Source organism: Athene noctua, chromosome 22 (genome assembly GCF_965140245.1).
Source record: "Athene noctua chromosome 22, bAthNoc1.hap1.1, whole genome shotgun sequence".
Classification (NCBI taxonomy): domain Eukaryota; kingdom Metazoa; phylum Chordata; class Aves; order Strigiformes; family Strigidae; genus Athene; species Athene noctua.
Window position 1 is genome coordinate 234,691 of NC_134058.1, and position 25,132 is coordinate 259,822.

General features: G+C 53.1%; 1 protein-coding gene across 7 annotated transcripts in view; it reads right to left on the bottom strand.

Annotated features, from left to right (window-relative positions):
* CAMTA1 (calmodulin binding transcription activator 1) overlaps positions 1-25,132 on the bottom strand; it is a 293,026-nt gene that overhangs the window by 26,376 nt on the left and 241,518 nt on the right. For 6 of the 7 annotated variants that reach the window (XM_074924718.1, XM_074924719.1, XM_074924715.1 and 3 more), the window contains 4 exons: positions 22,794-22,934; positions 18,791-20,646; positions 16,240-16,366; positions 15,063-15,197 (listed from right to left, as the gene is read on the bottom strand). In XM_074924718.1, the coding sequence (XP_074780819.1) occupies positions 15,063-15,197; positions 16,240-16,366; positions 18,791-20,646; positions 22,794-22,934 (2,259 nt within the window). Of the gene's footprint in view, positions 1-7,969; positions 8,783-15,062; positions 15,198-16,239; positions 16,367-18,790; positions 20,647-22,793; positions 22,935-25,132 lie in introns of those variants that run through there. The other variant, XM_074924721.1, reaches the window with a different exon arrangement.

Below are 25,132 nucleotides of genomic sequence, written 5' to 3' on the forward strand. Positions count from 1 at the left end.
TGCATCCCTGGAGAGGATGTGGTGGTGCAGAGCCCGAGAACAAAGCCCACGGACGGTGACAGGAATCTGTGCGTCAGAACGAACAAGCTCAGATCGAGTGCTGGAGGAGGAAGCCTTCTCTGAGTGACCTGGTTACCGGCAGAGTCCTCCCTGGAAGGCTGCAGCAGCGCTCGTATACTGCGCCGTGCAAGGCACAACTCTCCCAGAGGGCATGAGAGGAACGGGCCCCTCTGCTGTGCTGCCCTGACCGCAGTGCAGAGCACTGGCAGGAGCGTATTCAGGAGTGCTGGCTGCAGACACCCCCTTCCCCCCGAGGGGCTGCCGGGCTCCGACCGCAGACAAGGGCTCTGCTGCCTCCTGCCCAGCTCCAGCGGGCAGTGGAGCAGCACTCCCTCTACCCTCACTTCAGCCTTTTCTCACCTGGTCTATTACTTGTAATTACTGCCTTATTAATAACTCAGCTAAAGCAAAGCCCTGGGAAAGTAAGGGAGTGTGAGGTGAGGAACCGCTCCCAAGAGCCACAGCCTCAGGGCCCTTCTCCCACCGCACTCAGCGCAGGGCAGCCACACGCGAGGCTTTGTTCGGAGTGCTGCAGTGTGCTGCAGTGCAGTCCACGCGCTGTCTCCTCCTTCCCCATTGCCAGGCGGAGCACGTAGGCTGCAGAGACCCAGAGACCCAGCGCCGCCGAGCCATCCCCTCTCCGCGCAGGGGCTGCCGCAGCTCCGGCACCAGGAGACGCGGCCACACGCACCTCAGCAGCTCCGTCCTGCACGTCTAATGCTGCTCTCTCCAGCTGCGTGGCCAGCACCTGTATCTGATCAGAGCTAAGAGCAGCAACACACTCCAGGTGATCGTATCTGAGCCTTCAACCTCGTACAGGCAAAAGCAGCATCTTTTTAATAGAAGAAATTTGGCTTGAACTGGTGTTACAGAACAAGCCCAGGGCTGCAAGATACTGGGGGTTTGCTCCTACCTATTTCACTGTCAAAAGGGAATAATTATCCTGTACAGCCAGAAACAGCAGGAGAAAATAATTCCAGTGAGATGTAGAAGTACACTGCAGATTACTTCTTCCTCCCCCCCTTTTTTTTTCCAAGCTGAATCCACTGTGGAACAGAAATGGAGGGGCCCCTGTTTCTGTCCATTTTCCAGGCTCTTTTCTCTAGACTCTGTGATGTCCAACAAGTGAAGGCTCCACCTTTCCTGACACTGAGCTAATGACACCAAGAACTTCCTGGCACTTTTCTTTGGAGGACTGAATTACTAAAGGGACCCCCACCGTCCCCAGAAGGGAACACTAAAACAAAGAAAGAAAACTAAAGCACTTTTCTTAGGAAACCGAATTTGAAACAGCATCTCACGCTCCCATGTATTCCTATTCAGACACCTGGACAGTGATGCTGGAAACAGGGCAGGACCACCCGATGTGAGGCAGCAGAGGGCATCTGTGTGACTTAAGAGGAGTCTGAAGGACACACATTATAAACTCATTATAGTCTTGAACCTTCAGCATTTTACAAGTCAACAGTGTTTTTCACAGATGGCTGTAAATTGCTGCTCAGCCCACCGGCAGGTCAGAAACATGCTGCTATTAGTAAAATGGGAAGTGAAGACAGCATTCTGGGGTGCCAGCACAGAGGCAGGGGAGCCCTGCCCGTGCCTAGCAGAGTGCTGGGCTTCACCCAGCAGCAGGGCGCACCCTCAGGTTAGAAAGCTCCAGGCAGAAAATAAGCTAAGCAGGAGGTAAAGCGTGGCAAGTATCTCTTTGCTGCCCATTTTCCAGGCGATTAAACTTGCTACCCAAACAGCTAGAACAAAGCCACAACTGATGGCAATTTCGAAATTATTTATGTGTAGTGTTTCCATAATGAATTCCACAGTATCAAGTACACTGAGATGTCCCCTTCAAAAGCAACTGGTCACTGTGTCTACTGTGTTAGTCTACAAAAAAAATAAAAAAGAAAATTGAATAAAAGGCGGGGGGGGGGGGGGGGGGGGGGGAGAGAATGAGTGAGCAAGCACAGGAAAGGAATGACAGCAACTAGCTATGCTGGAAGATTAAGTACATCCTCAACACAAGGACAGCAAAGCACAGAGGAACAGCCAGAGGGGAGGACACCTTCCCCCGAGGTCCCCCCTGTACTCAGCAGTGAGACAAACAGCTCCTTTTCTTTCACACACCAGATTAACAGCATGTGGACCATGGTCAGCACAGTTCACACACCGCTAATAAACCAGCAGGTGCCTTGCCTGGTTGCAGCGAGGACAGCACACGTCACTGTCCGTGTGGAAGAGCCCCGGGTCATTCAACCCTGAGCAGCACATTTCCTTCCCTGCCTGGAGCAGGGCCATGGAACCGGCTCGTTTTCCATTACACTCCCAAAGGTAAACCACATACAAATACGGATTTCTGCACCCCCTCTTCTTGGTGCGCTCTCGCAGCATCTCTCAGGGTCATTTCAAAACCAACTGTCCACAGGCGGGTGAACTTCCAAACTGTTTTACCAGGCTGCACTAGCCCTACCCTGTTAAAATTAAGTTACAAAGAATAAAGGTGATTTTTACCTTGAAAACTTAAGATTTGGCAGGGGCCTAATCAAAGGGTAAGTCCTCAAGTGACCTCCTAGGGACCAATATTCTGTAAGTCCCAAGTTTTCCAGTTTGCATCAAAACATTATGACTTCAACATTCTCAGTAACAGGAGTTGGCCAGCTTCATCCCTAAGGACAACAGCATCGTGTTGGAACAAAAAAGCACAAGTTATGCCACAGAAAATGGCACGAAAACATCTTCTTTCCTTTATATAGTCCTGGGTTCAACAGGGTCAAGAACAAAGTCAGCTTTACATACCATGTAAGTCGCATGGATACACCCAGATTATCTGTAAAACTGATGTACCTGTGTCCACATTAGGCCTCTACCGAAGGATGACTGCTACAGCTGTGTGAAACTTAGAGGAGCTGGAAGGAAAACCTCTCACACTTTGGGAAGCAAAGGGTTGCTTTGTTTTTGTGTGTATGTACCAAACATAACTGAAGTCTGAAATGAGTCCTCCAGCTCAACAACAAAGGTATCAGACAATGCCACAACACGTTCTTTAAGCAAAGTACCACACTCCATTGCAAAAGAAAACCATGCCTTCTGGTAAAGAGAGCATGACAAAACCTGGCTGAGTTCTGCTGACTCTTTAAAGCATTTTCCTGAGAAAATCCTGCTTGCCAAAAGAGCAGTGTCAGCAAAGCCCTAACAGGACAAACGAAATAAACCCAAGTGGTCTGAAGTTACGTGATTTACCTTGTAATAATTAAGAGACAGGCCTAGGAGAGCCACAGGGCTGAATGTTACAGGTATCACTGAGAAACTGAAGACCCTTTATCCCTTATAAATCCTTATTTTGCTAGTCACACTCTTTTCTGTCTTGCTCACTTCAGGGGTCTGTGTAGAGCCATCTGCTTAGCAAGCAATGAAGTTTCAGAAACACAGTTCCCACATTCTTGTTTTTATATTCAACAGAGGATCTCATGACAAGTACCCATCTCGCAGTGCACTGAAGACAAGAGCTCAGCAGCATACAAATCAAGTTATCAAAATAATTTTTTTTCCCGCTACATTATACAGGAAATCTAAACTGCTCCAGCCCAGTACGAGCTGCTTCGCACTGGGAGTGCTCCAGCTCTTCCCAAAGACAGCCAAGATGCATGTGGATACAAACACATCCACACCTTTAAGCTTTTACCCAAGGACTCTACTTCTGATGATCAAATTTCAGATTTTTTTGTGAGCCCAAAAATTAGACTTTCAGATGTTTCTATTGTCAAGTTTTTTCCATTACATATAAATCTGAAAAAACATTACAAAAATTCTTTAAGAAACCACAGAGAAGGTTTCTGAAGCTGTTCTTCAAGCATGCTTCCCCTGAAGGTGATGAGAACGACCATGTTTCTGTATCTAAGACACCTCATAAATTCACAGAAAAAATTCTGAGCATTGTATCTTTTCTGGAAATTATTAAAACTTAACCATAAAAATGTAACACCAGAACTACTCCCCCCATTGTTCCTTAGCGTAACGGGAAAGGTGGTGGCTCTAGGCCCGAGCAGACGGGGCCCGGGCACGGCAGGACAGCCTGGTCTCAGAGCTTCCCACCATCAGCTCCTGCGCCTGACACGAGCTCTGAAGCTTCTGGGATCCGATGGAGCTGCACTCTCTGCCTTGCTCATGCTTCGCCCCTCCTGCCTTGCACCCCCGTCAAACGCTGCGAGCCCCAGGTGTGCCCCAGGTTAATTCAGGGATCTGCTCCACCACACATGAAGCCGTTTTCACTTCTGTCATCCTCAGCCCTTCAGAGGGGAGCGAGAAGCTACCCCACGGATTCAAAACCAAGCTTAGGAAACGCAGCAGAACTATTCATGGTGGTGTTTATTCGCAGGGTCCGGCCCTCCTGAGGAGACCAGCTGTTCCAGTGTCACGTCAGTGTCCCCAGGGGAGCCTGACCGTCCCAGCAGGGAGGGACTGGAAACGGCTGCTTGGGCAGATTCTGACCCATACGAAGAAACTGGTTTAAATCTCATACTTATTTCCCTAAGACGTTAACCGTTGTTTGAGTGCCGAACAAGCTGCTTTTTAATTTGCACGCAGAGGGAGCCTGCTACTGATTACAGTAACCACAGCAAGTTATGGACAGAACATTTCTAGAGATGCAAAACTAGTCTGGTACAAGAATTTTAAGGACGCACTGTTATTTACAGAGGTGCAGCACGTACACCTCCTTGCACAGTGATGCCCAGAACACCAGCTTTCATCCGAGACCACAGAAACACCTGCTAACAGCCACGACAGCTCCTGACCGCCTGTGCCCGACGTGATGAAACACAGGACCTGGCAGACGTTGTACAAGTTTTTTTCCATGCAAGAAGGCAATGGGGCTGCTACCAGAAACGTTTGTGATTATACACCAAGTGGGACAGTTGCTGCAGAACTACCAAAGGACACTCTGCCACTCCCTGATCCAGCCGCATCTTCCTGCCAGTGGGAGACACTTGAGATTTTAGTAATGGTGGAGTCCCCACCCTAAATGGTACAGAAAAACAAGGACCAAACGCCTGCGTCGCAGAGCTTAGTTACAAGTGCAACACTTTGCCTGCCCCCCTGCGACAGCCCACTCCTCTGCACCGCCCTCCCCATCTTCTAACCTAAAGACACTGTTATTTCTCTTTGAGCTATGCAAGCAGTGCTCCGATGGGTGGGCACCGGCTCACACCCCTGCCTCCCGCTTCATTACAGAACGTAGCAAAGCCACATGTCAGCAAACAGGAGCCTCAGATCCTTCACTCTGTCTGTGTGGTACCTGAATCACCACTACGGTCCAGGTACGGAGCCAAGAGGACACCAACGTGCAGCAGCCAGCGACAAGACCTCCTTTGCTTGACAAGCCCAGTTTAAGAAATAAGCATAGCGAGCTGCTTTTCTAATCTCCGCACGGTGCTTTGCTGGACAAGTAAAGATCCGAAAGCATCTCCCCTTTCATCCTTTTGTCAAGCAAGCTTCAACCAGCAAGAAACTGTTACCACTTACAACATGGCAGTGCATCCAGAACTATTACAGAGGAAACACTGCTTTGCACTGATGAAAAATAAACCAGCAGTTGTGAGCAGTGTCTGGACCGCTTGCTCTTTCTCACACCCTCACCTGGAGGTCTGGAGTTTTTTTGCACAACCTAAATGACATTTGGAAGGACTAAAGGATGAGGATGCACGACCTCCTGGATGTGCCACTGTGGCAGTATCTGCCCAGGATATAATTATTTCTTCACAGACTTCTAACCACTGAACTAATGGTGCTGTGTGAGATCTGCATCCGCACGTGTTCCCAGGGACTGTGCTTCAGTACTCAGGAGGTAAGAAGCCACTCCGAGGGCGTTGGCTTCTCAGCACATGAGGTTTCTTTAACAGCAGTTTGTGTTACAACATTCACTGTATGAACACACAGAGACTGAGTTTATCAAGTGAGACAGCTGAGCATTGTAAAAACAACATGCAGTGCAAAGACATTTTTCTGTTTTGCAGAGCAAGTCAGACACGCCGTATTCTCTCACCCAATGCAAGCTGGCGGGGGGGATGGAAGCCGTCTAAGGACACATCTCTCAGAGGAGTGCCAGCACTCTGCTCCTACTTTACAAATCATCCGTCACTTGCTCAATTCTTTTATACAGTAAAAATCCTGAACACCTTCCACGTCGCAGTATCAATTTGGTCGGTTTAGTCCTTATTTCCGAGGTGCCACCACTGCGGTACATCCTCCACGCACCTCACAAAAAGCTCTGTTTAGCAGAAAGCTATTACAGGTCATGGTCTCTACCAGCAAATGAAAGCACTTACTATTTTTACTTAATATTCTAAACCAAATGCAAATCTGTGCTAGTGAAGCAGGTCACTTCCAGGCCTTTTCATTAGTGGGAAGTGCCACAGCTACTGAGGCCCGAGATGAGGAAGACCCTGTATTTACACTCTGAGCCTAAGTGACAGCTGAAGAAGGTCTGTGCTTTCACAGAAGAAATAAATGCTGCTGCGCATAAGCGGGAGCGATGAAGTAATCCAGAACTGCACATGCAGGCATTGTTGCTGATTTTAAGCCACTAATCTACCTACCATGGCAAGACTTCTCACCAGCAACGCTTTCTCCACAGTTCTGCCAATGCTGTAGACTTGAGCTGTTGCCCCCACGTCGTCTGGGACTACTCTGTCCTTACCAGCAGCCTGTGCTCCCTCAGAAGACAGTACTTGCCCCTGCCTGTCTTTATGCCATTACTAGAGAAGAAGAGAAGGGAGGTGGCTCAGGCTGACTTTTTCCCCAAGTGCACTCCCTATACCAACGGCAATAAAGCACTTGTTGCCTTTCTTTTTTCAGGCTTCTCTTTCCCAGAGCTTAGGGATGGCGAGACTTCCACGCTATCCAGGAACGGCTACTTCGGCAAACAGGGAAGGTTTTAGAGACGTCATGTGGACCTGGTGCATTTTATAGGTAGGGGAGACTGCTAAAGATGTCACTTCTTGTGCTGATTAGTAATCTGTATGAAAACAGTTGGCTGCCTAAGGTCAACCTCTTTGCATCTCAGGTCAGAAATCAGCTGTGCTTTCCCACAGGTGCCAACGCTGAAAGACGTTGTGCTTCTGGGTGTATGCAAAGAGCAAGAGCCTAGAGGACAGGCTGTGCTGCTGCTCACCTGGGAGACCCCCTCCTCCCAGGGTTACAGGCTACAGGAGCTAGAAACAGGGAAAGAGCACCTCGTGGGGCACCTTGCAGTATCTGTGTTATGGTACTGCAAGTACAGTAAAAATTCTGACCCAAGTTTCCTCATAAAAACTGCAAATGCAAGAAACAAAGCATTGAACCGGACAGCTCCAGACTGACGAGCAGAACGATGCAGAATGGTCTTTATTTGCTGTAAAATTAAATAAATGGGAACCGCTGCAAGCTACAAAACTGTGAAACACTAGAATAGGTCAGCAAGAGACCGAGATCTCCTTCACCGCAAGCTTTCAGAGTCGGACACCAGTCACGTTCACCCCATCTCCAAACTGGGAGTGGCCTACACCGTCTTCCCAATCCCCCTTCCTCGTCCTGCTCTTTCTGACCAGGCGCCCTCCAAACCAAGTTCTGCAGTAACCTGCCGCCGAGCAGGCGCCCTGCGCTCCCCCGCCAAGGTCTGGGCTATGCCCCCCGCGGGCACGGCGCCCGGAACGGGACCCTCGGCCGGAGGCCTCGCTGCCGTCAGCGCTGCCCCAGCCCCGAGCGGCACCGGCGCACGGCCCCCGGAGATGGAGGCGCGACCGCGTTCCACGGCCGGGGCACCGGGCGGCGAGCGCCAAAGGGCGCTGGGTCGGGTGTCGCGACACCAGGGTGAGGGGCGCTCCCGCATGCACGCTGAAACCCAAACACGCACCGCGACGCGTCACCCTGCGATACTCACTGGAAGCGGCGTTTTGTCACATCCACCTGCGGAGGGCGGGGGTCCCGGGCCCCCTGCGGTGCCTCTACCTGCCGCCAGGCGAAGGGACGGGCGACACCCGGCTCCGGAGGGCCGACCCGGGAGGCGACAAGGGCATCAGCGGGGGCTGCCGCCAGCATGGGGCGCGGAGCCCGCGGCAGGGCCGGACCGAGCAGGCTGCCCCGCAGACCCGGCCGTCGCCTGTCGCATCCCCGCAGCCGGGCCGAGCTCCGCCGTCCTACCGCAGCGCCGGCGGGGGGCTCGGCTCTGCCCTGCCCGCGCCCCCGGCGCAGGGGCTGGCGCTCGCCGGCGCGGTGCGGCCCCGGGAGAGTCCTGCGGCGGGAGGCGACGGCGGGCGCTGCCCCGCGGCCGGGGGCATGGCGGGGCCGAGCGCTACGGCCGGGGGGCTGGGGCCGGCGGCTGGCTGCGGGGCCGCCGGGCAGCGCGGCGCGGCATGGGGCGGAGATGGGCCGCAGCTCCCCCGCGCCGCGGCCAACGCCGCCTCAGAGCCCCGCACGGCTCCGGGACGGCCCCGCGGCCGCCGCCCGCCCCGCCCCGGAGCCTGCGGACGAGCCCGCGACAAGGACCGCGGGAGCGGGCGGCCGACCGCAGCGTCCCGGGCGGTGGCGCTGGGAGCCGCCGGCCCCGGTTACCCCGGGCGCGCCCGAGGGACCATAGCCGCGCCCGACCCCCTCTCGCCCCCGCAGGTACCGGAGGCGCCGGTCCCCGCCCCGGCGCCACCGGGCAGCGGCCCTCCGCCGGGCCGGGGCAGCGCCGAGCCGCGCTCCCCCCCCGCCGCCGGGCGCTCTGGCGGGGAGCGGGAGCGCTGGGTGGCGCCGCCGCCGCCCTCAGCCCCCGCCGGGGCCCCCCGCCGCCGCCATGGCGGGCTGCCGGCGCGGTCCGACGGCTCGGCTCGGCTCCCGCCCGCGCTCAGCGCCGGCCGGCGGGCGGCGGGGGGCGGCTGCGGCCGCCGCCTCCCATTGTCTGTGGCGGCGCGGCCCGGCCCTGCCCCGCTCCGCGCCGCGCCGGCGGCCGCCGGGACCGCCCCGCCCCGTGACGTCACCGGCCCCCATTGGCGGCCGCCGCCGAACTCACCGCGCGCGCCGGCCGCGGCGCCTCGTGCCCGGCGGGGCCCGGCCCCCCCCCGCGCCCGGAGCCCCCGGTCCCCCCCGGACCCCCCGGTCCCCCCCCGGCCGCGCTCCGGCGCCGCGCAGGGCCGGGACCTGAGACACCTGCGTCGCCTTCAAGCCACCAGGCTCTCACGCACAAAACAATTACACTGCTACGAATTGCCCCAACGAGGTGAATCTGCAGAGCGTCAAAACCCGGCATAAAATCCCAGAGTGTGTCTCCGCGGTTACCTGATCCAGACAGGAACTGCTGCCTCACCTAAACCCTGCAGCATGTTTAGTCTGAGAATCAACACAGGCTTGCCAGGTGTCTGCCTGTCAAGTCAGGGTGGCTTAAAAGACAACGTCCAGAACAGAAAATGAAACGCTCCTCACCTCAGATCAACCGCGTTACGGCCAAAACAGCAAGAGATAATCTGGGAAATGCACCCAGAGCCACAGAGGACGGGATTCCTGAAATACGGGTAGCAGAGCAGCCTGCCCCTAACGACCCAGTGTGAAGGGAAAAAAACAACCACCGAACTAATCTCAGGAGGAATATAAACAGCACTGAGAAAGCCTCCACACGGACTAGGGTCAGTAACGACGAGAGGAGGGTGACCAAACATTTGAAGCTGTAAGGACCAACGCTCACGTGTGCCTGTGAGCTGCACCACGGCCCTATTCTCCTGAAGAGGACCCAAATATATAATCTCTTGTGGTAAAATCCAAGATGTAAAGTTAAACACACCGTCATGTCTCCTCAGATGGAGAGAGGACCATCAGCGGTGCTGCTCTTTATGGACTTTTTCCTACCGTGAGTCTCTTACAGCTGCGCAAAAACGTTTCTAGGGACCACGCTGAGGCTGAACACCCCTCTCCTACAAGACTGTGCTGTCTGCACCTCGCCACGTCTGGCCCCGGCACACAGACGCCCTCTGTGTATTCTGGTGATGAACATCCCCCACCCCGCACAGGAATCGCACCCCCCAAGCTGCGAGGTGATGCGGGTCACGCGAAGACCCGTGACCCCATCCACCTCCTGCGTGCCAGCACAGCAGTCTGGGTGCCACAGGTATGGCCACGGCATGCTAACACCAGCGGGCCACCAAACCCCCACAGTCTTTTTTATGTTTTCCAGCTGGGAAAGAGCCAAATCTTACACTGAGACTCCGACGCCAGCTGGAAGGCCGCCTGTGGCACCCTCTGACACTCAGTACCAGTCACACCCTTGCCCATCCCATCGCACACTGGACTCATCGGTTTCTGTGGTTTTAAGTTCCGTTCGGGCTCCCTGCGGCAGCACTCACTGCTCCCAGCCTCCTCCCTGCAGAGGCGCAAGCGTAGTGCCAAGGAGCACTCACACCATTCTCCCTGGAATTTCTGGTCATGTCCCGTGCCAGGGAAGCATCATCTCTACGGACATTCGGAAAGCAGTAAGGGCTTCAGTGGAGGGCAAACATACGTGCTTTCCACTGGAAATCTGTACTAAAAAGCCTTTCTAATTTGTTACACATCTGTCACTAGGAGATCTCTGTCCTTCAGTTCAGAAGGGGTCTCGTTTGCTTTTTGTTCTTCTTTTTGGTTTTCTTTCCTAGGAGAACCTCTCTATAGACAGTGAATGAAAAGTGAGGTCAAGTGAGCACGTGATGGCTTCTGAAAACTGCTAGTTTTATAGAGAAAAAAGAAGAGACTGCCAAGTTTATCAGAGCAGGTCGGGATCACATGGGAGTGCTTCATGAGAAGAAGAAAGGCTTTCTTTGAAAAGAACAAACACCACTGTTCTAATTAGCTAGGAAAAAAAATGCAAGAACATCAGCAGCTGGTGTCCACTGTCCTTTTGTAAAAGGTCCAACTCATCTGTGGGGTACCATAAGGAAAACTCAGCTAAAAGCAGTGTGGCTGCATACAGCTCAGAAAAAGGTGCGCTATAGCGCAGCACGGACAAGGGAAGGAAAGGAGAGGGCAGCAGCCCTTCAGGGGGTGGCCACCTAGCCTGCTCTGCACAGTGCTTCGTCTGGCCCGACACAGCCCTAGAAACAGGAGGCACGGAGGGAGATGGTCTCAAGCCCTTCCTCAGGGTTTGCAGGACTGCTCCCTGATCCCAGTGGCCAATACTTGCTCTGTGCTCAAACAGGTGGGGGTTTATCCTTGTCCCAAGCTCACCACTTCCAAGAGTAGCAGTTACGAAAACCCAGAAAATTCTTTAATGGAAAGTTTTTCTGTGGGAAACACAATTCCCATCTTTTCACTCAAAATGCCCTCCCGTTCATCGTATTCCTCCCAGACCTCGAGCCCTGCAGGCACTGGTTAGATGTTCCCTGAATAATCCTAGGAATTACCTGCCTTTAAAAAAACTGAAACCAGAGGTTTCCGTAAGCGCTTCTAAGAAGGAATCATGCTAGCCCCTCGCCCGCTGCCCTCGGCGGTGTGACAGTCTGGGGGGCGGCGACGTCCCGCAGCCGGCAGTGCCTCTGCCCCGCGCCTGCCCGAGACCTGCCCAGCGGGAAAGAGTTTGTGCTCGCCTCTTCCTGCTGGTCACCCTGCAACTTCAGCTTTGCCCCGCTTAGTTTCAGAAGCTTCCTTGCTAACCCACCTTTGTTGAAATCTGGAAACTTCTACAGAGGTGTGATTCCCAGTGTGCCTATCTTAGCCTAATCTGGGAGCCATCCATACCCAAGAGCAGCAATTTCAATTTCACGTACACATCTATTGCATTTACTGGCTCTGTTGACACCACATCCTTCCATGAGCGAGCTGGTACTGTCTGCCCTTTTACGTCTGGAGCCGTGCCACCGCCCGTGCAGCACAGCCTATTGCTGCAAAGGCATACAACGACTGCGCAAGCCCTGTAACTGGACAATAAATTCTCAAGAGGAGCTTGCAGAGAAACTGAGCCACTACGCTGCGAGCTGGGCACGCTTAGGCAGCTAAAGACTTGCCTCCATAAGACAGGAACGGAGGCTAAAGGTTTTCAGGTATCTGTAGAACTGAACAAAGAAAGTAGATTAATTTTTGTCTTAATGTAACTGGAAATATACAGTTCACATATAGGATGTCTTTGTCTTTCTTTTAAAGAGATTTGTGGAAGACAATTATTTCTCTAAACTTGTGCAAGATGGAAATTGCTTATCCTTTTACTACGCTGTCCCTGGGGTATGGCTGTCTGTTAACCCTGCCTCTCTTGCAGCGGTCATACTAGCTGGAATCCTTAACTGTGTTTTAACAGTGTCATGCAAAGGAACTCAAACCGTTCCACCGAGTTCATTAACAGGAATTAAAAAATTCTAGTCAATATTTTGGGACTACAGATATTCCTCCAAAACCATCCCTCAAGACAACATAACAGGCAGAAGGGCAAGGATTTGAAGCTGGGCAATTAAAGTAAACAGAGGAGACAGGGATTTGTGTATTTATTCTATTGACAGAATCAACTCCACATTAGCTTATACCTTAACTAGCTAAGCTAACATTTGCTCTCTAAGAATAAATGGAAAGATGCTGCTGGTCCTTTAAAGTGTAATTTGCTCCCTTTGGAGCGCTCTGCATCAAGGCAGAGCCTTCTGATAAGTCATGGTTAGTATAATTATTCAGTCTTTTTCCCTGAAGGGCCTCTGCAATGCAGCGGTCCTTTTACTTTTTTTTTCCCTCCCTGCTAGCAATGCTCTAGTTTGTTCAGTGCTGCAGTCCCCCTCCCTTCCACCACCACCACATCATAGCAATCTCTAATTGAGAACTTGCCCGCTAACTGGGAGCTCCCAGCAAACTGCAGGAACACCAGAGACACACTCACAGCCACCTTCTGCAGCTCCTCCAGATTCACCAGCACCGAGGGAATTGTCTAACAAGGGTTTTAAAACCTGCCCACTTTGCACGCCACACCGAGAGACTGGTAACAGCCGCGGATCGGTCTCCATCGCACCAGTGTCGGCTGCACTTCACATGCAACTGCCACCGCATCAGGAGATGAACACCACCTGGAGACTCTCCCAATACGCAGGAGTCAAGCAAGCTCAGTTCTGATGCTGAGCACAAGACTATGTGCACTTGCTCTTTAAGAGCTATTTCCGTTTGTTTGCAGGTATGCCTCTGCAGCCAAGTCACAACCTCTCTTTACTCCTGCGATAACCACAGTGACCTGACTCTGTGCCGCTCCAACGTCGGGAGCAGTGCTGCCCCAGCCTCCCTGAAATGTCCCTCTTGCATGGGGCACGGGAAACACAGCAGCTACAGGTCAGAAAGCAGAGACAAACTGAACGTCAGTGTTCGGTGACGTTACAGGGAGGGGGAGAGCCAGGGGAGGATGCGTCAGTCTGCTGCTAATACGAATGGATAACCTTGAACAGCTGAAGATACCGGCACTGTGCCACTGAAACCACGCCTGATGCTACTTTGAAGGAAATGGTATCTTATTCTTTCCCCCCAACCGTCTCCAAAAGCATCAGCTCAGACTCTGCACACGTACATGCAGCACTCTGCCAGAATCCAGCTAGAAATGGCTCCTCCTCACCTGCCCCTGGTGCTCATGGTGCACAGACGGACTGTGGATGCTCCCACCAGCAGTGTCGGGGTGCTCAGGCTTGGCTCACGCCTGCTACTGGTATGGAGAAAGCTTCTAATGAATGCTTTAATGAAAAAAGCTTTTTCTGTCAAGGCTTCCCAGTCAGAATGAGGGAGCCCACCAAAAACCTTGGCCTGAATTAAGCTCGAAACTGTTCGGTATTTCTCCCGTTACAGTAAAACAGTTCTATTTGCCATGTCCATCAAAGATATAAAATAACAACACAGTAGCATATGATTCAAATCTCTGTAATGACAGCAATATTTTAAAGGCATTAAACTGGTATCAAAAGTAATATCCGTGGCAGATTTCCCAAGGCACATATTGTATTACAGTTACCATGTTTGCAGCTGACAGAATAGGATGAGGTTAATTGACTGAGGAACAAACTGCATCAGTGTCTTACCTCATTATTTCTCTTCCCTTCAGTATGGCCTTGTGCAAACAACTACTTCTGTGACTTCTTTTGTGTAACACTTTGTAACATTAGCATTAGTTTCTCAGCTATGAAATCTCTGAAGACTAAGGATCTGACCTTACCATGTTTGTCTCCTGTATTTAGCAGAGAAAACAGACACTCAGCAAATGGGTGACCAAGAAGGAGCGTTGGGACTTTGCTCAGATTGCACAAAATGCAGTGCCGCAGCAGCTGGCTCTCTCTGATGAAGAAAGATGAAGGCAGTGCTACCGGTCCTTTCCCAGCCATTTCCCTGCACCTCCTTGGTCTGAGCTGGAAGCTGCACCTCTCTAGTCATCACAGGAAGAGAAATGAAGGCTCCCAACGTATATCCCATGCTAGCAAGGCACGAGGGATGCTCCTACCAGTCTGAAGAGGCTGACTGTGGCTGTGAGGTGGCAGAGCACGCCTGGCTGGCCATCAGCACAGACTGCTCTGGCACTGAGACTCTCAGGTGTTTGACAGCATCTGCCTCTGCCCCATTTGCTAACTCCTAGGTAACGAGGTGGGATGTGGACACAGTAGCAGTGGCTGGCTAAAGTCCCCCCATTCCTTAAATTGTCTCACCATCTTCCCACTTTCTGCTTATGTAAATAAACATTTTTCTAGATAAGCTCAAGTTTCAGGGTTCTAAGGGAGGACAACTGCAGTGTCAACGCTCCTCTCCTGCTAGGGTCTGGGCAGTCCCTGTTTTGGGAAACAATCAGTTTTCTATTCAGACAAAGAGAACACCCCTTTGTCTCCTTCCCATCAAATGCAACCACATTTTGTTCACACCAAAGGAACAATTAAGAAACTTCAGCAAGTGGTCTTTGATTAATTGTGCAACAGACCTTCCCCCCAGCACAAACCTGCCCCTCTGCATCACCCCACCACAGAGGAGCTGCTCCTTTCCTTCACAGACCTGCCACTTGCCACCCTTCGTTAAAGAATATCGCATGTTCTTACCGTCCAAGGACAGCCAGTCATGCTGGGAGGAAGGCAGGGTTGGCAGAGCTCTGGCTTTATATTCAAACACGACAGAATTGGAGATGATCTGATTGTTGAAGGCAACTTGCAAAGTCACGAGCCCAGTGTCATGAGCTAAAAGGAAAGCACATGTGGTAAGACAGAGACCTCCCCACAGAAACGCAGAGCTTGGTATTACCCCACTGATCTCCCCGTGGGCTATGCGGCGGGCTGAGAGCAGATGCTGTCAGGAGAGGGGGCATCTGACAATATTTTTGTGACTAGATGACTGAAGAGTCCAAAACACCAATCTGTATTTTCAAACACGAAGGTTGTAGGCTTAAGGGTCATCTAATGGGCTGTTGTTTTGGCAGGAGGCAGAATCACAGGTTTTTCTAAAGATGAACCAGCCTCACTGCACTTCCAATGGGAAGCCGGGGCCGAACAATGAAGCCAAATTATTCTGCATGCACCTAAAGCCATCTACTGAGGGCCAGCACTACTGAAAAGGAAGGCTGGAGGGGTTGTCATCCTCTAAGTACCACGGACAAAGTGCAGAATACAGGCAAATTAAGACTCCACAGAGCAGTGAGTGCACTCCTGGGTAACAGCTGCTCTTTAATCTGCTATTTCAAAACTAAAGAGATGCTTAGAATTATTTTAAATAATTAAAAAGGTTTTAAACTGACAGAGGGGAGATTTAGATTAGACGTAAGGAAGAAATTCTCCCCTGTGAGGGGGGTGAGGCCCTGGCACAGGCTGCCCAGAGGAGCTGGGGCTGCCCCCTCCCTGGAAGGGCTCAAGGCCAGGCTGGACGGGGCTTTGGGCAACCTGGGCTGGTGGAAGGTGGCCCTGCCCGGGGCAGGGGTGGCACTGGATGGGCTTTAAGGTCCCTCCCAACCCAAACCAGTCTGGGATTCTATGAAATCAAATCTATCAAATAATTATCTGAAAGCTAATTCAGAGCTTCTAAATAATACTGGTTGTGAACTGTTGTGATGTATCAGGATCTCAAATTGCTGTTCTCACACTAAACAGGTCAAAGAAAAAGCAAAAGCTTCTCAATGTCTATGCACTGCCTTTCACAATGGGTCCCTGAGTTTAGTCAAGACATACACAGGACACAAGAATTCATGTGAAACCACCAGCTCTAGGGGAGGTGTTCTGCGTTCCTTACCTGGGCAGTAGCAGCGCAGTACCCCTGGCTGAATTAAAGATGCAGGCACTGAGATCTGATCAAACAGACAGCTGTAATTATTGCTGGCTTCCTGCCATGGACCAGTAATGAGGACTTTAACTCCTCCCTGTGAGGAAAAGAGGGGGAAAGAAAAAAAAGCATTTCAGAGGATGCCATTCCCGGCGCGGACCATGAGACGGCGGAATGTCAGAGCGTGGCGAGGGCTGGCGGAAGCGCCAGGCTAACACGGACCCGTGGCGCCGGCCAGCGCGGGCGGCCCAGTCCGCACAGAGCAGTGCCGATATTCCACCATCTCCTGCCTCTCGCTCGCCCTGCTCCCCGCCCGCCCTTCTCCGGTGCCTCCCCAGCGCCGGCAGCTCCCGGCGCCCCATCCCCGCCCCGGCCCACCACCGTTCCTCAGGCTCCGGGCTCAGCTCCCGGACACCGACGGGTGCCCCCGGCCGCGGGCAGCGCGCGCTGGGCCCGCCGTGGCCGCCCGGCCCTGCGCGGGGGCCGGAGGGGACGAGGGGCCGCGGCGGGGGAAGCGCTCCGCTGCACCCGCAGCCGGGTTAACGCGGGCACGGCGGCGCGGGGCGGCTCCGCACGGGGCCGTGTTTGCGGAGCTCCCGGGGCCGAACCCGCCCCAAACCTCCCCCCGGGGCTCTGCCCGGCCCCGGGCGGCCTCCGGCGCCCGCCGCTCCCGGGGAGGCACCGGCTGCCCTCAGGCTCGGGCCCGCGGGAGCGGCGGCACCGGGCGGGGGGCCTGCTCCGGCCGGGCCCCGCCGCCGCCACGCTGCCGCCCCCCGCCGGCCCCGGCCCGCCGCTCCCGGCCCCTTCCCCGCGGCCGTGCTGCCCCCGGGCGGCCGCCGGAGGGAGCGCGGAGCCGGGTCAGCGCAGGGCCGCGGGGGGACCGCCGCCGCCCGGGAGCTGGGGTGGGGCTCCCCGCGACGGCCCCTCCGGAGCCCCCGGGCCGCCGCCGCAGCAGCTGGCGGCGAGGGGAGGCGAGAGCCGCGCGGCCGCGGCGCCGGCAGAGGGGCCCCGAGGCTCCGGCACGGCCCCGGGCGGCGGGGAGCGACGGCTCTGCCGGCAGGAGCGGAACAGTCCGTTAGGGGAGCAATGATTAAACAGGAAAAAAAGGTTTCCACGGCAGCGGCAAAAAAGAACGATTTGCGCTGGAAAGGCTGGAGGTGTGCTGCTGGCGAGGGGTGCTGGGACCTTCTACAGGCCCGGGGGTTCAGCGGCTCCGGCCACCGCTGCCGTCCTGCTGCCGGCCAGCCGGCTCGGTGACGCCAGCAGCGACCGCAGCGCTGACACTGCGCCTGGCTTTCTCCTCCCGAGGAGCAAACTGGCACGATCAGAGCCGGTTTTCCACCAAGGCCAAGAGACGGTGAACCTGAGCTGGTGGCGAGCGGCAGAGGAGCAGTGACCGCCTCGGCGCCTGGCGACGCCTCAGGATTCGGCAGCCGGCGGAGTGAGGGCCCTGGGCCCCTCCTGCCCAGGGCTGGGTGAGGCGGCGGCCAGGGGCAGGACACCTCCAGCTGCCCACCCGCCCGCGCCGGCGCTGCCACCCCGCTGGCCACAATGGACCTGCTTGGCGAGAGAGTGACCAAACGGCGGGCAGAAACTCCCGACGGAGGCTTTCCATCAGCGCCCGCCGGCCGCTTCCGCACGCTGGCAGCCTCAGGTCCTTCCCGTCCACAGAGCGAACGCCCGTGTTTCACACCGAGTCCCCTACTGCAGAGCACGAGAACTCTTAGAGCCACTGAACGCCAGCTCACCGCCGGCTCCTCCAACACCGCAGGGTCATTCAGCCGAAGGCTAAGCCACCTCATCTTACCGCCGCACATTCCTGCTGCCTCGCCACGAGCAAACTGGCCGTCCAGTGGTGTCAGACGCACACTTACTGGGGTGGCATCACAGGCCTGATAATCGGATCTGAGCAGTGATTACACACCTCCGTAAGGTAACAGACACAACAGCGCTCCAAGGCTGGGCTTACAAAAACACAAGGACCGGTTTTTTAATTCAAAACAACCTGCCTCTCCCTTACTGGCTCAAACCAGCCTCTGCCCTCCAGCATTCCTTCACACGCTGCTGACGTTTTTAACTTGTGGTGCATGCGACTGATTTTGAATAGTCTGGGGGATGGATGGAGGTGAAGGCCGAACTCATGAAGGCTGTGAAGGTCAGGGATTATTCTACAAAGAACATCAAGCCGTATTCAAAGATCAGCTCCAGTTTGCAAACTCTATTGGTCTAACGTAGTGAGGCAGCACCATGAAACCATCATGTGGGAAATACTTTGCTTTCAGTGCAACAAAACATTTCTGTTCAGATGCTTCCCAAGTGAAGAAAGGGCCCTGTCAGGATAATGAAGTGCTTAATTAAAAGTACACTCAGACATGCAAATGGCCCTGGATGCTCTGACTTCTAAGAGAAATATTTTAAAAGCCTTGTCAAAGCTTTAACAAAACAGTTCTTGGGAGCCTTTATTAACAAAGCAGTGAAAGATAAGGCAGTAAACGTTAATGAGTAAAAGCCCTAGACTTACCTCAGGGTAAGACCATTCTGGTGAATAATCTGTCACCATGAACAAGCGCCCACTCTGCTGTAGCAACCCCAAAGTGCCTTGTGCCGCGGCTGCTGAGACCACCTCAGCCACATGCATGTACGCCATGGTGCTGGCTCCGTTCTCTGTGCTGCTGAGCTGCATGTTGGTTTGCTGCGGACTGCAGCACGGGATGCACATTTCAGCCTGGTTGTAGGTTGCTCTGTTACTGTCTTCAGGCTGAGACAGTCCGGCACTGTCTCCTGACACCAGCTGGTGTCCATAGAGAGCATTGCTCCCACCTTCTACCGATATGAAATCATTAATTAGATCAGAAAACTGGTTGCTGAAGGAGATGTCAAAGTGGTCCAAGTTAAGCTCCATGTTGGAGGAGTTATTTAAGCTGGGATGGGCCACGGGATAGAGTCCTTGTACCATGTTTCCTTGGAGAATAGGGAGATTGTTCCCATTCCTGATACTCCCATTGGCCTCAGGCTGCAAGTAGTGTTCTGTGCTGCAGGCTTGAAGATCCCCTGATTTAAGTAGATTTTCGTTCCCTTCTGCCTGCTGGGAGGTCTCCATGGGAACTTCAGCTTCTGCAGTCATAGCCTGGAAGTTTGCTTGGAACTGCATGAGCTGGAGAGAAGAGGAGGACTCTATTCTGGTTTCCACTGTGCCGTTACAGTTGGAAGTGGTTTGGGACGAGGACTCTGTTTTCACACTGGGGATTCCTAACGTGTTCACAAAGGAGCCACTTGTGTCATTCAAATTGTTGTGAGTGGTTTGCTCAAGGGGGAGAGGTTTGCTGGCATCCTGCAGAAAGAAGCTGGGGGAAGGGGTCTGATGAACATGAGGGCTCTGGACGGTCTGACTGAAACTGGAAGAATAGTCCTTGTTGGAGTCAATGGCACTGAAGTCCATCTGCTCCAGGGTGGTACTTGGGCTCAGACCTCCTCCAGATGGAAGCAAACCTGAACCGGTAGTGAGGGTGAGAGTGTTGGATGCAGAAGTGGAGGAAAATGCTTCTTTGGACATCTGTTGTTCGAAAGATGTGTCCTCAGTTTTAATTTCTTTTGTGAGGGTTGTGTTGAAGTTGAAGCTACGTTCTGTTGTGGGTGACTGCCTTATGTTGGTACTGATGCTGTCACTTTTCATACCTCCTCCACCATAAGTCTGCCCTTGCTTGGGATTGTTAAGAAAACAGTCTGGGTCAAAATTCATGGTGGTTTCTGGAATTTTTCTATTTCCATCTAATGTTGTGGAGAGCACAAGTTCCTCGGAGACCGTGCTGGGTAGCATCGACAAGCTCTCTGAACTGCCGGTGGTTGGAAAAGCAAATTTGTGTCCATCTGAACTCACAGCAAGTACCAGTCCTTGTGCAGCTGCATCTGAGGACAGAAGGTGTTGATTTGGGCCGGAGGTGGGTGACATGGTATACACAGCTTCACTGGTGACTTCTGACATAAACACGGTGGCACTTTGTGACAAGCTTCCCATAACTGAGGCCACAGCCATACTGGAGACGCCGGTGACGGCCGGGCTGTCCGCCATGTCCGGGTCGCTGTTTAACCCACTGCTGATGGACACCGGAGAATTCTGGGTCGTGTCAGGGACCTCCACCTGGTTGGTGGAAGAAACCTCGGTGCTGTTTTGATGGAGCAACACTGGTTTCGCCACTTTGCCGTTCCTCTTCTCTCGGCTGGAGGCCTTGCCATGACTGTGCTCGTTCTTGCCTTCAGAGACATCGTTATTTTGTACCTCTGAATGAGTGCTGTACCCACCTGTCCTTGGTTCGACCTTTGGTGATATGATGCGGTGTTTGGCACTGTTACACTTGTGATGCACACTGCTTCCTGCCCCTGCGCCAGAAAACAACAACAGTTGCTACTCAGTAAACACCACATTAAGACGATGCTGGTTGTGTATCTTACGGCTGTAGCAAAGGGGAGCCCCGCTGCCGCGCGAGTGCGTGTGAGAGAGAGTGAGCAAGAGACCTCGGAAATAAAATTAATTTCTCACCAGTGCCAGATTTACAGATCCCTTTCTGTCTAACGCACCGTTCCGCTGTGTGCAACGGCAGCAACCTCTGAGCAGGCGCCTGCACCCTTCCCCTCGCCCCCTGCCCCCATCAGACAACCCGTCAGGAGGAGAGGAACCGGCATCTGGGACAAGTCCTAAACGTGCACCATCCCAGCTAAAGGCTGCAGAGCGAGGGCTGCTGCTGCCGGCTGTGGCAGAGGGCTGCTGCCGCGCGGCCCTGCTCCGTCCACCCCTGACGCCGAGGGGGGCTCTGCCCGCGGCGTGACGGTGGGTGGGAGCCGACCGGCGACCTGGGGGTGACAGACGCCGCCTCACGCTCCTGTCCCTGCTGTCACCCCGCCGCCTTGACCACCTCATCTCGTCACCATCGTGTCTCCTGCAGCTGCCCATCGAACCGTTACGGGGCGGTGGTGGCACGGAGAAAGCTCTCCCTCCGCAAGGATGGCGACGCGTTTCCCTTGCCCTGAGCCGTTCACATGCTGGCACAGAAACGTCCTGTACCCCGAGGCGGCGCAGAGCGCAGGGTCAGCGCGGAGCGGCTGAGGGACGCTCAGAGGTCATGGAAGAGCCCTGCCCCGTGTCACCGGCCCGTGGGGGGGCCTGGAAAGCACCGGGATGATGGGAACAATTCTGTCCAGAAGGCATCTCAGCCACGACCCCTGGGGCAGGGACTGCTTTTATTGTTTAAAAACCAGCCCATCAATTTTTGATGTTTCTGTCCTTAATTGATTCATTTTCCCTAGAATGAGGTAAGAACATTAATTATGGTAACGTATAATGACTGAAGAGGGAAAGAAACCCCCCCTCGTAGCGGATGGCTACAATTACAAATGCCATCTTCTGGGTAACATAAAGCGTCCACGTAGCCACTGCAATTTCCTCAATCTTTTGTTCCTTGCCCTTGAAGGGGAACTTCTCTATTATGTGCTCAAGATTTGAATCGGGTCACTTAAAGTAGTTCAGGACAGCGCTTCTCAGACTAAACGCAATATTAAATCTCTATTCTCCCAGGTACAGAGAGGAACAGGAACAAGGGAGAGGCGTTCACGCTGCCGCCTGTGCGGATGGCAGCAAGGAACTGGGAGTGTGTGTGTCAACGTGCAAGCCATTACAAAACACAGCGATACTGTTGTGTTAAAAAGCATGCAGCAGACTTAGCACAAGACAAAACATCAAAGGGAAGAATAAAAGGATTCGTGTTCAGATCTGCAAGCCTGGATCAAATGCTGAGCCTTAAGGGTTGAATTTTAATCCAAACTCAGGTATTTCAGAGGTCATTGTTCTTACTTAAGCCTTGATTGTATAATGCAGCTGCCCAGAAAAAGAAGAAAAAAATAAACCCTTTGAAGCACTGGCAGCTTTCCTTTATAAATTTTGCTAAAGACTAATTAACGTGTCATGTATTTTACTTGACCAAAGTACTAGAAAGGGGTGGCTATAAAGCAGATGAGTGGGAAAAGTGAATCACTCAGCTTCCCACTCTCTCTATAAAATGCTAATACTAAGGATGCTGCTTCTTGCTGTTGTAGTCTCACTCAGAACAAAGCCATCTTCTTCAACAGAAAACTCTTGTATTGTCATGATACCTAAACAAAACCTGTCTTATACCAGTAATACCTGGTAATTAACCACCGGAGCCCATTTTCTTCAGCAAAGTGGGCTGCAGGGCAAGGAATTCAGAGGGTGAAGTTGGAAGAACATCAAATTTTGATGCTTCAGTAACAAAATTTGAACATGTAGCTTTTTTGAGCACGTCACATATAGAGAGCATTTATTAGAACTTGCACATTACAAAGCATTGACATTTTTTCCAGAAGTTCCAGCTGCATCTTTTTATGCTCAAGACTTCTGCCATCTGAATTCACCGTGTCTCAGTGTTTCCCGATACAGCGCTTCTGTCAGTACGACAAACCCTGCTGCAGGTCTGGGTGAAGCTGCGACGGCTCGCGCCCCCCAGGGTACTCACCCAAGGTACCAGTGCAGAGACAGTTGTGTGTCCGAGGCTGCGGTTTGGTCTGGTGACTGTCGAGGATCTGCTGCACAAGCTGTTCCACCGAGAACCCTGAACTGCTGTTCCCATTGCTGCATGTCCACTTAATGCCATGAACTGCAAAGAGAACAGTAAAACTTCCCGTCAGGAACTTCAAAAACATGCCAGAAATCATCAAAAGCCACCCGAGAAGAACAGCAGAAACTCATTCCTGGTGCTTTCTGTCAGAACTGAAGGAGACCTGTAAAAAGCAACAGTACCAGTTACTGTTTTATTATTCTCTGCTCCCGGATATCCATAGGCTTCCAAATGCAATTCCTGGATTAGGTACATACAGAGGAAAAAAAAACTCAACAGAATACATTTCTCTGTTTCAAGTTGCTGTTAATGGTGACTCAGTAAGCTGAAAAATTGTAAGGGCTATCTAAATAGTGCATGCAACCTTCATTAAAAACCTGAAAGCAAAACCAGCACAATTCCAAGGAGCATTTTGGAATCGTCTTCTGTCTAATATGACAACAAAATTAGTTAGTTTTATAGTAAAATCAGCAGCCAAAAATATGCCAGTATAACAGCAAATACAAACCTTTTGCCAGGTCTTCATTGTCAGATCCTGGTTGGCAGCAGTGGAGACTGACTCATTTTTTGGGAGTCACTAACAGACACTGTGCAAGCTCCTCCTCAGACTTGGACAATTTTTTAGTAATTTGAGAAAACGAACAGGAGGGTGACATTGCAGAACATGTTGCAAACTGAAGGTCTCTTTTCTTGGGGACTCTCCTGGCCTGTTAGCTATTTAAATAAGAATGCTAAACGGCATGCACATAAATTATTTGAATAAAGGCTCCCTCAGAAGTTTTTAGACGCAGAACTTCACGTAACAGTGATATGCTCAACCTGACTTACAACAGAAATAGCATTTCTAAAATATTTCTCCATAATAAACTGTCTCAAAGCATCTTCTGTCTTCTTTAATATCTCTCTAAGCAATTTATATGTGCAGATTATTTATCCTTTGTGTGCACTAGAGCTCCCTTGCAGATTTTGGAACGTGCTGGTTGGTGTGGACATCATTCCCAAGCTGTCCCACGCCTGGCAGCCCAGGCCTGAAGAGCTGCTGCTTGTCTTCTCCTTCTCCAGGCGAATGCACGTCGCGTGGGGAATCAAAAGGAGCTGGAGACACGGGAACGCCTGCAGGGCTGCGACCTCACTGGCACCATGGAGACGCGGTGGGACGGCTCCTGCGGCCAGAGGGCTGGGGTGGGGGGACACGGGCTCTTCAGGAAGGACGGGGCAGGGGGTGGGGGGGGTCACCCTGTGTCAGCGACCAGCTGGAGAGCACCGAGCCCTGCCTGGGGTGGGCGAGGAGCTGGGCGAGAGCTTATGAGTCGGGATTAAAGGGAGGGCAGGGACAGGAGACGTTACAGCGTTACAGCGGGGTCTGCTACAGGCCCCCGACCGGGCAGACAAGGCGAGGAGGCCCTCGGCAGACAGGAGCCGCCGGTGACGAGCGGCGTCCTCGGGGGCTGGGACCGGCGCCGTGTAACGTCGCCGTCGGGGACACGGACGGGGGCATGGAGGCACCCTCAGCATGTTCCCCGCTGAGCTGTGTGTTCGGGGACACGCCGGAGGGGAAGGATGTGCCATCCAGAGGGACCTGGACAGGCTGCGGAAGGGGGACGTGCCAACCTCATGGAGCGGGAGGTGCCCCTGCCCAGGGCAGGGGGTTGGAACTGGACGGTCTCCAAGGTCCCAAACCATTCTATGAGCCTGCGATTCTTTCAGGAGTGTCTCTGTCGTGCTCTAGCAAAGCAGGTTCTTTGCATGTTGTATTCTAAAACCCTTAACCAGAATATACCAAATCAAAGCTGAAAGTCCCAAGGACTTCAGTGTTGTAGGTTTAATCTCTAAACACACAGGTCCCTGCATGGCGAAGGTCCTGGATGTGAGGTCGTGGAATGCTGGCAGCAGCACGCCGGGCTGGCGCCGCTGCACAGCCACAAGAACCTGCAGACTGGAGCGACAAGCTGTAAGCTGTTTCACGCGGGAAGATCAGAAGGAAACGAGGGCACATTTGTGACAGCTCATGACTGTTGTCAAGAGGCAAGATACCGCGTGAAGCTCCTGTTCTCTTCGGTGCTCCTTATTTAGTCTGTGACACACAGGCAGTGGACGAGTTCCTGGATCTGCTCTGTGCAGCAGTTTTATTGCTTCTTTTAATCACCTGTTGCCTCATCACCCACTGGTGTTACTTTGGTTAACAGCATCTCATCTTGGTCTGGTTTTATATTACATAATTCCTATTTTTATTGGAC